This window comes from Cyclopterus lumpus, chromosome 4 (genome assembly GCF_009769545.1).
Source record: "Cyclopterus lumpus isolate fCycLum1 chromosome 4, fCycLum1.pri, whole genome shotgun sequence".
NCBI classification, from domain to species: Eukaryota; Metazoa; Chordata; class Actinopteri; order Perciformes; family Cyclopteridae; genus Cyclopterus; species Cyclopterus lumpus.
The window spans coordinates 13880829-13893919 of NC_046969.1; the positions used below are offsets into that span (position 1 = coordinate 13880829).

Sequence of the window (13091 nt, forward strand, 5' to 3'; positions counted from 1 at the left end):
TTCAGGAACACTGCCGTTTCCCTTGCGTGTACCCGTGTCTCCCTCTTTCGGTTGTGTATGTGTCCGTTGCTTTCTTCCTGGCACTCTTGCGGCTTCCTCCTGGTTACAGCTCATTGCCCTCACCTGTCCAGTCTGCACAGCCGCCTCCCATCAACACTTCAACTCCACAGTATATCTACCACAGTGGTAGTTTGTCATTCTTGACCGCTCTGTTCTGTTTGTTTAAAGGCTGATCCCTCATTTCTCAAATCTCAGCAGATGTTGAACATGTGTGAGCCCCTACACATAGGGGTGACTGTGGGTCAGTGGTTAGTAGGTCCGTCTTTCAATCAGGGGGTTTGCGGTTCAATCCCCGCCCTAGTTGATGTGTCCTTGAGCAAGACACTTCACCCTGAGTTGTTCCCTGTAGCTGTGTCTACAGTGTATGAATGTAATATGGTTGTAAGTCGCTTTGGATAAAAGCGTCAGCTAAATGACATGTAATGTAATAGCAACATTGAATAAGAAATCAAACAGTTTTGTTTCTATAGTGTGTGGAGAGCAATGCTTCTGCTTCCTCTGGGTTCCCCCTCAAAACAGAATTCCCCCAATTATTGATCAGAAGCCCCTTGATTGACCCTGATTGTAACTGATGCTTTATTGACTATAAATAACCAAATAGCTTCAATGTTAATGAAAATAACCTACATTTCAGCCTGAGTAGATGTATTTTCTTAAATGCATGTATTATATATTTGTGTTTGACTAGGTAGATGAAGTACATTTCAGAAAAATCTCATTGAATAATGTAATATTCCAATAATTTACCTGATGCACTTTTCCTTTAACAGCTTTGAAAATGGTTTCATATGACTCTTGTGTTTTGACCAATGTAGGAATTCCCTAAAATAAAAATAAAATAAAGTGAGAATAGTAAAGCAGAAAGGTTATACATTAAAATAAGTAATGCAACATAGACAATACAGTTACAATTTGCTTGGTGAAAATGTCTTGATTGATAAAATAGCAACACAAGAAAAAGCATCTAGGTTTGCTTACATGAAGAAAAACATGACAGCCCACAACAAACCAAGTCAAACAAACATGTGTCTGTTCTCTCTTGTTTTGATTTGCTGTAGCCTGACATAATACCACTATTCCAGGAGTTTATGTATCACTCTGTGTAGCACAAGGCATGATGGAGTCTGTTCCTCGCCACAGTGGTGCACAATCCATGCAACAAAACACTGTAAATGGCTGGTAAAGCTTGTTTGTGTCCATTTATGATGTTGTCATTTGCTTGAACCAATCCAGACTGTGTGGACTCACTGTGCGGGTGATGAGTGGTTTTCCCTGCAGGAAGCGGGTGAGGATCTGCTGCTGAATCCTGGGTAAGTCATATTGTGATATCGTCTCATGGCCACATTCCAAACTGTACTGGCAGTTGGATAAAACCAGAGGAAGCAGGTCTTTCTCCAGCTCATAGTGTATGACGTGCTGCTCCGTTAGCTCTGCCACAGTCACCTTGTAACTGATGCAGACGTCACAATGTAAATATAAACTTTTTAGTTCTGGAGTGACATTTCTTTTTCCAAACAAGTTTAGAAGTTGTTCCAGACTTCTGGAAGCAGCGAACAAGTTTTGTTTTCAGCAAACATGTTTAAATTGGTTATCCGTAATATATATTTCTTGGTGCTACTATAAAAAGCATCCATTTATCAGTCAACAAAGTTTGAGGATCATTATGATGTGCATGTTGAGTTTGTTCGCTGCACTCATTTGAAAAGTCTGCATGTGCATTCTTGGTGTTGACTTTGTAGGGCTTTTATCAAATTCACATTCTAGGTCTTTTCAAAGACAGGCTTTGCAAAGATAGGCCCGGGATTGTGGATCTTGGCCTTCATCACTTGCATTGAAAGTGCAATAAAAAGGGAGTTTTTAAATGGCGAATATGAACGGAAGAAATAGTTGCAGCAAGCAAAACCTCGATGTTCATAGCACTGAAAGAGGTTTTGCTTGCTGTAATGATTACAGCATTGTTTAAACAGTATTTTTGCATCGAACTGAAACATTATCTTCTTCCCTTCGTAGGACAACAAACTTCTCTTTTCTAGCCGTTTTGTACCTGCTGTTGTCTCCGGTGTGGCTTTCCACAGTGTTCACCAGCTCATTGTGCAGCGCCACCAAGTAGCTGACCAGCCCTGTGGCACACAGGCCTGGACCGTGCCGCCGGGGCAGGAGGTACTGCAGGTCACTGTTTAAGTTCAAATCCTCACGGCAAAATTCATCTGGGATCTTCAACTCACCTGTAAGTTGTAAAGGACACATACATGATTCCTTATGACCAATACAACAGCAAGTATGTATTTCTTTAAATTTCTTGGTTCAGTTATTGTTACACCAAAGAAACCATTTCTACACAACTATTACGGCTCTTTTCCAAAGATATCACTTTGAAACCAGTAAAGTTTATGGTGTATGGGCAAAATCACAACACTGAATGTTAGCCAACTATTGACTAGAGGAATTTAAGTTATTCATGAGTATCAAAGCTCTAACAATGGAGTTACAGTAATTACAGTGAATGTAAACAACACAACTCTGCTTAAATGTTTACTTGACCTGTGAAACATGAAAATATAAGAAAATAATAGAAAGTGCAAGGAAAGATGTATACTTCCCCATCTGTACATTTAAGGAGACAAAGAGGATAAGTGCTTTACTTACTGCTGGTTACAGACACTCTGAGCAGATTCCATGTTTTCAAGAAGATGTCAATGTGTTTCTCATACCACATCCTCATTTCTGAAATTAGAAATGTTTAAAATATTTATATAGTTTGTATAACTAAAAATCAAATAAATGTGTAAAATGTCATGTGTTTTCTGTCCCGTAACCCATGCCTTAAGAGTCTGTTAGATTTCAATCAATTGAATGTTAACATTTTGAGAACCAAGTGTAAGGCAAAAGCTTAAGTGTAGTCATTTCTAAGAGATATTGAAGCTCTACCTGTTTGCTCGTCAATGAACTCTCCGATGGAGCCCATTTTCTGGTTGGTTGCGTTCTGGAACTTTCTCACCAAGTGTTTCAGCAGGATTAGGATGTCTGGGAGGAGCTTAATCTGACGAAAGTCTCTCTCCTGAAGAATACAAACACAAATGAAACAGATGATAGCCAAATGCTGCATATATAGAGCTTTTAAGATATTTGACCATAATAAATCTCTGGTTCTTTTTAATTTGTTATTTTATTTATCAATTACTAGCTGTAATTTTAGAATTATTAAATGTTTTTTGGCAAATTATTACTTCTAGATGATAAAATATATTGTGGGCATGGTTGACATTTGGTCTAAAGCTACCATAAAAATTAATCATCTGAAGATGATTTTAAAGGGGAAACTTTTACTGGTGTTACGAATCTTTAGGGAATTAGTACTATAACAAATTTCATAACAATCTGGCTAGTAGTTGAAGATTTCTTGCACTGGACCAAACTGTTGGATGCAGGTGAATTCAAAACCATTTTCAATTTAATACAATTTTGTCACAAAGCTTTACGACGTTCACCTTCTGCAGGAACCTCCAGAGAAGCGGCAGCTCCTCCTTTTGGTCCTGCTGCTCTACGAGGTGTGTGAGGCTGAGCAATGATAACCTCTCCCTGCAGCTCCACACCGCTGAGCTGTGGACCTGAGAACCCTGCGGCAGCGACGTCAGGAAGGTACAATCATCACCGAAGGTTGTCCTCATGATGAAGTTGGAGGACACACGGGAGTCAGTCCTGATGCTGCCCTTTGCTTCTTGCAGGAGTTGATCAAGATCCTAGACACAACATATTGGTAGGAGTGGAAGGAGAGTTTAATGCAGCAATGAGAAATGTGTATTGGGCAAAAGAAACCCATGACAATATCATTAAATGAGAGAAGCATAATGGGATAATTATAATATAATGAACTAATAATACGATTATTCTCATATTGACATTGATGTCAGAGCAGATACATGGCCATACGTTATATGTATGAGTCAAACTGCCCATTTTTTAAATATAAAATCTTCAATGTCACTCATATGAGGAAAATGACAATATAAAATGATAAAAAAGTCATACCCTCAACTGAGGCGTCATAATATCTGCAGCCACAGTCGTCTCCCAGGTGTTTCTGGATGCTTTGGTTGTTAGGTAAGGATCAATTCCAGCTAGTTGTTTAGGAGACAGTATCAATTACCGAACAAGCAAGAATGCCTCAGATGGTGAATTGGTAGGATGAATAAGAAGCTTATTATATGATCGACATAATGTGAAAACAGCACTATTTCTTTATCAATGAGAGTTTATAGAGCTTGTTGAAACAGATAGGAACATTAAATAACTGTGTGTCTTCATCCTACAACAACAAGCACACAGTGTTGGGTGGGACTAATCTTTCCATATTTAGACACGAGATGTGGTAATAAAAGTGACAAACAGTGACCTGTGGTGGGCTTACAGAGACTGGCCTGCACTAGCTCTGGCAGGGATCTGAGCACCAAGTGCACAGTGGTAATGGTGTCGTCAGTTCCTCTTCCCAGTGCCTGTGACAGCTGATCCAGATCATTTATTATGTGCTGAGTGAGAAACAAACAAACATCCTCCACAGGCGGCTGGATGATTTTGCTGGACAACCTGAAGGAACAGAAAGTGTGGCACAACGTCTTAGTCAGATTTAAAAAGCTTGGGCAAAGTTTGTATATCTATTTTGCAGAGAGATCATTATCTCAGATACACACAATGTCAATTACTGTTGGCACTTACAACCCAACAGAGTTAGCTAAAGCTCAGAAAGCGCTCCTGCACAGTGACTGCTGATGTACATTTCCTGCTCACCTGGGACTTCTTGGAGGCTCCCAGGAACATGGCCAAATGTGTAACCAGCCTGACCAGAGTGAAGGGACAGAGAGACATGTTTTTGGTGTCTAGGTTGTTTCTCTGCGCAGGGTCTCCTAGAATGTGGCCAGGCTTTGTGCAATCCCTAAAACAACAGAATAAAACATCAGTCAGACAGTAGTCCCAGGGAGTTGTTTCAATGTAACCTGGACATGACATTTGGTATCACAAATCGAAAAGGTTAAATAAAGGAAAGGTTGGCAGCTGGTCAAATTCTAGATATGTTTCTACTTAAAAAACATAAATATCAAAATACTGATAGATATTTTTGTGGGGTGCTCATTTATCTTGCGTTCGCCCAAAAGATTCCATTTGAATTTAAAAAAAACATTACAATTTAGGATTTGCATGTACTTTGCCACTACCTTAACAACTATACAATGCTTTTTTTGCACACAACAATACTTTGAATGATGGCCCTCCATATCATGTCCCACTCAAAAATCCTGTTGACACTCACTGCTGCAGCTGAATTTGTGTGAATCCAGATATGGCTGAATGATTGTCTCCTCCAACCTCCTGGCCACACTCCAGACATCGGCCTCTCTGCATGGGCAGGCCACACTGCAGTAGAACATAGCAGATCAGATCATTTACAGTACGATTGTATCACTTCATGTTTGTAATCACGATACAATTTAATTAATTGGAACTGCATTAAAATAACTTACCTCATCAACAAGGCATGGATGATTATTTAGACACACTGTGAAAAACAATCAACCAATTAAAACACACTTAAATTACTTGGATTATTGAGACAGAAGATAAACTACAATGGAAATAGTATGTGGGTTGATGGGACTCCTTTGGCCTTCAAAATGATGATGCAAACCCAGAGCAAGACAGATTATACGAAGCACTTTCCGACATCTATTATAGACATTTCTTCTGAAAGAAATTATTTGCACTAAGCTGCAAAAATGTGATTAAAATTGTGGTTTATGTATGAATGATTAGTACTTACCATACCAAGTGAGCTTCCCATAGTCTTGTTGTATGGCTGCCTGGGCAACAGCTAACATGTCATCAGGCATTGTGGGTATAAATGCACCTGTCAGATAAAATAAATGACATGAAATAACATGAAAGTAATAATCAGTTATTATTGAAACTATAAGTCATTATTTAAAGGGTGTTTCCTTAGAAATGTTCTGGTAGAACAATTGTTCTTGGAATAAAGTTGTACAATCGACAGCCTTCGGTCATTTGACTTTAAGAAGAGTTGTTGCAAGGATCTAGAAATGCAGACATACGTTTACCTGCATATGTTCAGGAAACAGACCAAGTTGCTTGAGCGGCATCACCAGGTGGTGAGTTCCAGTGAGCAACACAGCTGCCAGATGGATGGCCAGCCCAATGATATTGTAATCCACGATAGTATTATCAGGGCTCATGGTCAGGGATCCCAACCTGTTGTGAACCAAGGCTGAGGCAAAATCCCTTACTTCTCTTTGATGTAGATACCTTGAGCCCTGGATGAGCACTTCAAATGCTTTGCATCGCTAACATGGAGATATTAGAATAATATTAGTTAATAAGCAAGACTTTTATACCAGCATTATAATACATTTTATAACAAAATATCAGCTGACAGTTGCTGATGAATAGCACTACTTGCCAAATTTCCAAGAAAGAAAAAATTGGTCAAAACAATCTAATCCTGTAAACAATCAAGTCTGGGCCGTGTTTTCCTGAATGAGAACCGCCCCGGTTCAACTCTTGGCTGTGTCCAATGGTCTAAGATGTGTAATGTATTATTCAGTTTCTACATCATGTGCATCTTATAACTCGTCATACCTCAGGAGTCGGATGAAGACCTGTATTTGCTGATCTGTACAGAGTAGTAACCTCTCGGAAAAGCGCCAGGATGATAAACATTGTTTGTTTCCTTGGTGGCGCGGTGCATTTCTAGATCAATGAAAAACAAACAATGCACTTTTCTGCATCATGGACCACATGTTTCCAGTGAACAGTTATGTCATTACTTCACTTCCAGATTTGTATATTATTAAAATGTTCGTGACATCTTGATAGTTTTTTGTTAGAGGGGAAGTCTACTGATTTCATACATTAAAATCGACGAGTACTTCTCAGGCTGTGAAAACAGTTGTTTGTCTGAAGTGTCTCTGGAGTTTAAAATGTCTGGCCAAAATAATGCTGATGCTCATTGGTATACCTTTTTTCTGTTTTATAATTGTGTAACACAAAATAAATCTTTCTAACTGCGTCACATTTTTGGGTGACAAATTCCCCTGATTTGCAGGTTCACGTTTTGTCCATTAATCTCGCTTCCCCCCACAAAAACAGCCACATTGACAAGTGGAAGACTTCGTGCAGCCGCGGGGCACAATCCGTCACGGGTTCCCCACACTTTAACAAAACTATAGTTCTGCTAAGGTAGAAGCGCGGCTGCCTGGAGGTGTGTACATATTGTATTTGTTTGATCCTTGAGATTGAATAGTGAGCAGCTTCTATTCAGACTGAATGGGCATTTGGTCCCAGTAACAACTATAGAAACTATTTTGTTTTAGACTTTTAAATATATATTTGCTCCATTACAAGCAACCATTGATTTCCAATCTTTACCATACACTGTGAACATTTCTTCAGTCTATCACAGTGAACATCAAGTCACTCAATTGCATGGTAATGCATTTTCATTGATGGATGATTACCTTTGATGTAAAGTACATTAGATTTTTTTGTAAAAAGGCTAAACAATCCAAAATCATGCCATGCAATAAAATAAACTACCCCTATAGATGGCAGGTTAAAAATAAAAGAGCTTAGTAAAATTAAATGTAAATACCTCACAGACGTTTTCTATTTGCTCGACATCACCGCCCACAACTGCCCTGGCAACTGCATCTCTCACCGCCTTGTATTCTTCTCCACACACAAGATACTGGTCCATTTGGCCTCCATCTTCATTCTGGTCACATCATGAAAGGAGTTAGAAAGGAGCAAAAACAATAATAATGCAATGTATCAAAATATATGGATATTAGATGGATTTTAGATGTCCAGGTGGCTTCCTGGTTCAGAGATAGTCCAATAATTGGAATAAATGTGACTCCATGGTTTGTGTTATTGTTTAAGTAAATGCAGACCTGCAAATGCTGATATCGAATGACAGTGTGCTGCTGCTGATTGGCCTCACTGATTGACATACATTTTTAACAGTAGATATGCTAATGAATGGTGGTGTACCTGCTGATGAATCTCCGTTGGGAAAAGCCAGCTGAACTTTGGTTGTTTCACCATCGTCTGGACGGACTCAACACCCTGCAATTCGCTGAGCTTGCGGATCAGGTAAAACGCGGGGTACCAGTCATTCCCACTGTCCTCACAGAACTTAATCACCATGTTCAGGAAATCTTCTGCTCCATCTGGGACATTGTTGTCTGCTACAGCAACATATTTCAATAGATTACATTTTTTAAGAATAGCTAACCAATGCAAACTGTCAGCAGGAGTCAAATGATCTCTTACCAGACATATTGTCATTTATAAGCTGGGCAGCCATGGTGAGGGACAGACGCAATCGAGCGATGTGCTGCAGATGTTGAATAGATACTTTTGCTGGAACAGAAGGGACATCAGCCAAAAGGTTTGTGCAGGAATTGTGTTTCATCATTGTAAAATGGCTTTAGCTCTTCAGCTGGGCTGCCTTCCTGAGGTATTTTCTCCCACATGGAGTCCTGCAAAGAAAGGATGTTGAAGCTTACTGTCACTCCAATTGAGATGTATCAGCGATGAACAGAACAATTACATCAAAGGTTTGTGGTACAGCTGCCATCCAAACTCCTCCATCACCCTTTCTGTCCTATTCAGATATTGTAGGGTAGTGGTAGGCAAATAGCGCACCATGGTCTAGATCCAGCACTCTAGATAAAGTATATGCCCCCCTGAGAGAGCAGAATCTTTCACTTTCATAGCTTACACCGTATCTTTTGCATGATTTTTAAGTACATACACATTACACTTTACACTACACTTTTTCTAGCAGCTTTTTAGCTGCTAGCAAAACATGCTAGCAAAACCTTTTGCTTCATAAATATCTCATTATATATAATAATAAGATCTTCAGTAAAATCTTCTTTGCATCTTTCATTGGTATATTTATACTCTATTTAACATAATAACGCAGTACAGTTATATATTTGTTTAAAATATGTTTTACCTCCAAGCAGTTTATGTACAAGGCATACAGCTCTGCTTTATCCCCTTCATTCACAAATCTGCTTTCTTCAATAGATGACAAATGCTGCTGCAAATATGCCTGGACTTCATGAAAACTGAAACACAGTTGAGTTCATCATAGATTTGGTACAATGCGGAAAAGCTTTGCACAGTGAAGCAGAGGAAATCTATTCAGACATTTTCAACTAAATCCTTACATATGGTTAGAGCAGCAATGCTGTCAAACCCTTCTGCAGTGTAGCTGACAGAGCTGGTATTTATATCTGCTAGATAGCTCATCATTTAAATGTAGATGTTGAAGTTTAACATTACAGTGACATAATTAGTTTACCTACCTGAACTTCAGAAGCAGTTTGAGGATCACAGATCGCACAACCGGGTTCCTATCGGGAGACTCGTCAAAAGGCGACAGATCTTTGGTGTGAATCTGTTTATGTTCTGGGGTGAAACCTGATTTAGAGTAAATATTAGTAACAGCATATGAAAAAAGAAAAAAATTAAAAATTAAAAAGATAAATTATTATTGTCTAATATACATCGCTGTAACTGTAGTAAACTACGCCATGGCTCATTCACATGAAAGAAAACATGACCTAACAATATCATAACGAACGCAAACAAAGAACATAGCTATTGTTAGTACTTTTTGACCCACTTGCTCGAACCTGTGATATTTCTAGTGAGCTAATAAAAATTTCCAAAAATATAACAAAAACTCTTCTAATATAAATTGTTTGCCCTAGCTTTAATGGTCCCCAATAATATTGGATTATGTAAAAAATGGTTGAAGCGGTCACATACAGAGTCAAACAAATACAGGTTCATTAGAAAAGAAGTTGAAGAAAACAAAGAGGAAACTGATCATTTGTCGATGTTGTGGTACCTGTCTCAACCATCAGGTAGGACAACAGGTGGATGATGACATGAGTTTCTGGTGGCGTGTTGTCCTTGAAGCACACAGTTGAGAGCAGATCAATGAAGAAAACCATTGCAACGCCGCCTTAATTCGTCATTTTTCTGAATAGAAATCCTGCAGATTGACAAAAATCCAATGCAACATAAAATCAATACATTGCTATCAGTTGTTTATTAGAAACATGTTAAATGTGGCTCAGTTTAGCCAACTCTCTTCCCCAAATATTACTCTACCAGGTCACTTTCCCGCCTCAGTTGGTATTCCTGTGTTCATCTACCATACAGGAGAAGTGTATTCACGATAGAAAAGTGTATTCACGATAGAAAAAGCTGATGTGTCTGAGAGTGCACATACTTATTTTATGCCAAACGGCTCATTAAAGAGAGCTGGTAAGCACTGTACAGTTAAAAAACAAATCCTGTACACTTAATAATGTACATAGATATACAATGGCCTGTGTAATTGTCTAATTATACTGTAATCTATTTATACAAAATTATTCTTTGCTTGTATTTAAGAACCACTACAACTTCATATTAAACTTGTCATTCATCTGGTATCTCAATAAACATTACTGGATAGTTAAGTCAGACATCTCTGGTGAGATTCTTAGAGGACACCCTGTCGCCGGCCATTTCCCAGTTATCCTGTTTTGTAGGTGCAGTAAGTCAAAGCCAAGAATCAAGTTCACAAGAGCTTACGTCAAGTTCACAGTCCAACCCTTCGAGGTCTGCAATGGCTATTTTCTAACTGATTCTGGATCATGAGAAGACAGTGTCACCTTTGGATTTTTTTGGGATGCTAAATGGTACATGACATTAAAAAAAAACTCACATGATATCTTCAGAGACATGTGGCTGAAAACCATTTGGTAACTGTTGTCTGCAATGTGGGCAGAAGGCCTGTCCTGCATCAAGGCAGGCCCTGATGCATGTTAAGCAGTAGATGTGATGGCATGGGAGCCCCACAGGGTCCTGGGCCTCCCTCATGCACACTGCACACTGAAGTCCAAACCTTTATGAAAATGAAATCAATAGTACTCAGATTCACAGGTGTGTAGCGAAAAAAATATTCTTCACTATTTTATTACAAATAACTTTTTCTGTCAAATGAACAAGCACTTACCTGAAACATCTGGTCACTTGCCCCCTGCTTACAGGACTTTAGTACTTTAATCACAGCTTGAAAAGGCTTCAATGATTTCACATCAGCATTTTCCTCTAGAACCTTAGAAATAGGTGAAAAACAAGACAATAGACATAATGGGGATTTTTCAGTTGGCTGAAGGTGTTTTAAAATTGACCAAAAATGTACCTAGAAAAAGAGCCCCCAATCACATTGAATTCAGGCTACACTGCTTAAGTTTTCTTTTACAATACATTAGTCAATACAAAATCTGCTCACCTTGCTTAAGGTTTGAATGTGGTTCAGGACCAGTGTTGTGAGCTGATTCTCGTCCTTATGGAAATCCAACAGCATGTGTTCCACAAACAATGAGAGGATGTAGATGCGATTCCAGCCATTACTTTAAAGTATTACAGACCACAGTTAATGTGTTGATATACATATTCACCATCCTCCATAACAGTATTTTACACTCATTAAATACATTGCCTTTGCAAAGTGAAACAGTACCACTCCCCAATATCACTGAAGCTTAATAGGATTAATAATGTATTTAATACAACTTTTGTAATTGTTTACGACTTGAGCATGAGCACTCTTTATTTCTGGCATGGTGGGTTGCCCTCAATATAAAAATCACACATTCTACCTGTTTGAATTTTAGATTTTATTACTCTGTAAAACATGCATCCATCCAGTTTCTAAATAGCTCATGGGGTTAGTGATGAGAGAGTAGAGCTTATTCTAGCATACCCTGCTTGACAGGCCTGGGGATCAGCACCAGTCTGTCAGGAGAAACATGGGAGCAAAAACATTTTTTACACTTATGAGCAATCTGGAGTTCCCAAGTCCTCTAACCTGCTTGTGAATGTGAGAGGAAACCAGAGCATCGAGACAAAATCCATGCAGACACAAGCCATTTAGTATTTCACTCCCATTTCAGTGCATGAGCATCTTACCTGACATCGTTGAGTCTTTCTTTGCATCGTTCTCCATAGAGTTTGGTGTTATGTTGAGAGCAAATCAACTCCAAAGAGGCTTGCAGCCTCTTCACCTGCTTAGCCAGGTCTGGCATAAAGAATCAGTATCCAAATTAGCAGACTCCAGGCATTCAACACATGCCTTGGCTGCATTGACATCCAAAACCTACAGGACAGAAAAATAGTTTGGAAGTGATTCAGTAATTTTGAAAAAAAAATAAAAATCGGTGAAAAGAGCCTAATATGGAAACCATCTATATTGGAATTTGACTTTGCATCATAACACCATATCAGAGAATCATTGACATTTGTATTTTGAATCTCTAAGCATCTCTGTGACATCATAACACTTTGCATGATTGACTTTGGTTTAGGGGTAGACAAACGTTGATGGTCAGAATGTGCTTTGAAATTAAAATGAAATATGCGCATTACAGGCCTCAAGTTTGTAGGATGGGTATCCATGTGCAGTCTAAGAAGACTGAAATTCAGAAATGCATTTACCATCTCTGCACCATGTCTAATGTGCTTGTTTCTTCCCAAAGAGAAACAACATTAGGCTGAAGAGACATCATCCGTGAGAGGTTCTGAAGACGACTTTGATAGAAATGGTAGGCGATGTGGATGTGAGGAAGAGGAAAGCTCAGCTTCATCTCTTTTTCGTTTTTGTACTTCATCAACACAGCTGGCCAGGGAGTGACACAAGAGCTAAGGAGTAAATGCACAAGTTGATTAATTAATTAATAATACAATGTTTGTTTTTTCACTACAACAATGCCAATGAGGAATCACATTAAGGTAAGTTAACAGCCTTGATTAAAAAAAATGCAGCAATTAGACTATTATTAATGACCGTAAATATCAAATTGTTGTAATGCAAACAAATAGTGGATGGGTATTTTTGGTTTGTATTCATCAGACTTGAATTTTAATTTAATCATCTGTTGACTTGCATGCTG

General features: G+C 38.7%; 1 protein-coding gene across 1 annotated transcript in view; it reads right to left on the reverse strand.

Moving 5' to 3' along the window:
• Positions 1–744: 744 nt before the first annotated feature.
• The window catches only part of LOC117729383 (E3 ubiquitin-protein ligase rnf213-alpha-like), a 34452-nt gene continuing 22105 nt past the window's right edge, over positions 745–13091 (reverse strand). The window contains 30 exon segments of the mRNA XM_034530393.1: positions 745–882; positions 1309–1510; positions 2105–2285; positions 2707–2784; positions 2989–3118; positions 3549–3800; positions 4090–4178; positions 4469–4673; positions 4846–4990; positions 5366–5469; positions 5577–5611; positions 5873–5959; positions 6158–6410; positions 6706–6816; positions 7718–7840; positions 8119–8312; positions 8401–8521; positions 8523–8609; positions 9092–9206; positions 9447–9549; positions 9995–10094; positions 10096–10141; positions 10862–11043; positions 11156–11254; positions 11432–11552; positions 12112–12214; positions 12217–12298; positions 12637–12677; positions 12680–12767; positions 12769–12840. Coding sequence (XP_034386284.1) covers positions 745–882; positions 1309–1510; positions 2105–2285; positions 2707–2784; positions 2989–3118; positions 3549–3800; positions 4090–4178; positions 4469–4673; positions 4846–4990; positions 5366–5469; positions 5577–5611; positions 5873–5959; positions 6158–6410; positions 6706–6816; positions 7718–7840; positions 8119–8312; positions 8401–8521; positions 8523–8609; positions 9092–9206; positions 9447–9549; positions 9995–10094; positions 10096–10141; positions 10862–11043; positions 11156–11254; positions 11432–11552; positions 12112–12214; positions 12217–12298; positions 12637–12677; positions 12680–12767; positions 12769–12840 — 3687 coding nt within the window.